The sequence below is a fragment of the Egretta garzetta genome, unplaced genomic scaffold, assembly GCF_000687185.1.
Source record: "Egretta garzetta isolate BGI_Z169 unplaced genomic scaffold, ASM68718v1 scaffold152, whole genome shotgun sequence".
NCBI classification, from domain to species: Eukaryota; Metazoa; Chordata; class Aves; order Pelecaniformes; family Ardeidae; genus Egretta; species Egretta garzetta.
The window spans coordinates 1186431-1186844 of NW_009259037.1; the positions used below are offsets into that span (position 1 = coordinate 1186431).

The following is a 414-nucleotide window of genomic DNA, read 5'->3' on the forward strand; positions in this document are numbered from 1 at the left end:
CGGTGCTGAGGGCCAGGGTTTGGGGGTGGGATGGCAGGGGTAGGGGAGCGGTTGGGCTGGGGGAGCTTAAAGGGCTTTGCCAACCCAAACTATTCTGGGATACGGATTTTGCCAATTCCAGTCCGTTACTGCCTGTCAGCATGCAATTAAACTGATTTCTCCTGACAGGACCTAGCTTTGGTAAATCACAGCATCCAAGTATGATGAGAGAGTTCACTGACATAGCAAGGTGTATCGTACTCAGATTGAAAAGTCTTAAAGTACATTTATTTCGCTCTTTTCAACCTTGTTTTTCCTCTTATGCTAGAATAAATGCAGCTAAAGTGGAAGAAGAAAACAAACCCTCCATAAAACAAGTACCAACCTGAAGCATGAAGACTTTTAGATCCTGAAGTTTGTTTGTGTAGTAATTAC

At 44.0% G+C, this 414-nt stretch overlaps 1 protein-coding gene across 1 annotated transcript in view; it reads right to left on the reverse strand.

Moving 5' to 3' along the window:
- The window catches only part of MKI67 (marker of proliferation Ki-67), a 23771-nt gene that overhangs the window by 19970 nt on the left and 3387 nt on the right, over nt 1–414 (reverse strand). The window contains exon 5 of the mRNA XM_035890424.1: nt 365–401. Within this exon, the coding sequence (XP_035746317.1) occupies nt 365–401 (37 nt within the window). The remainder of the gene's footprint in view (nt 1–364; nt 402–414) is intronic.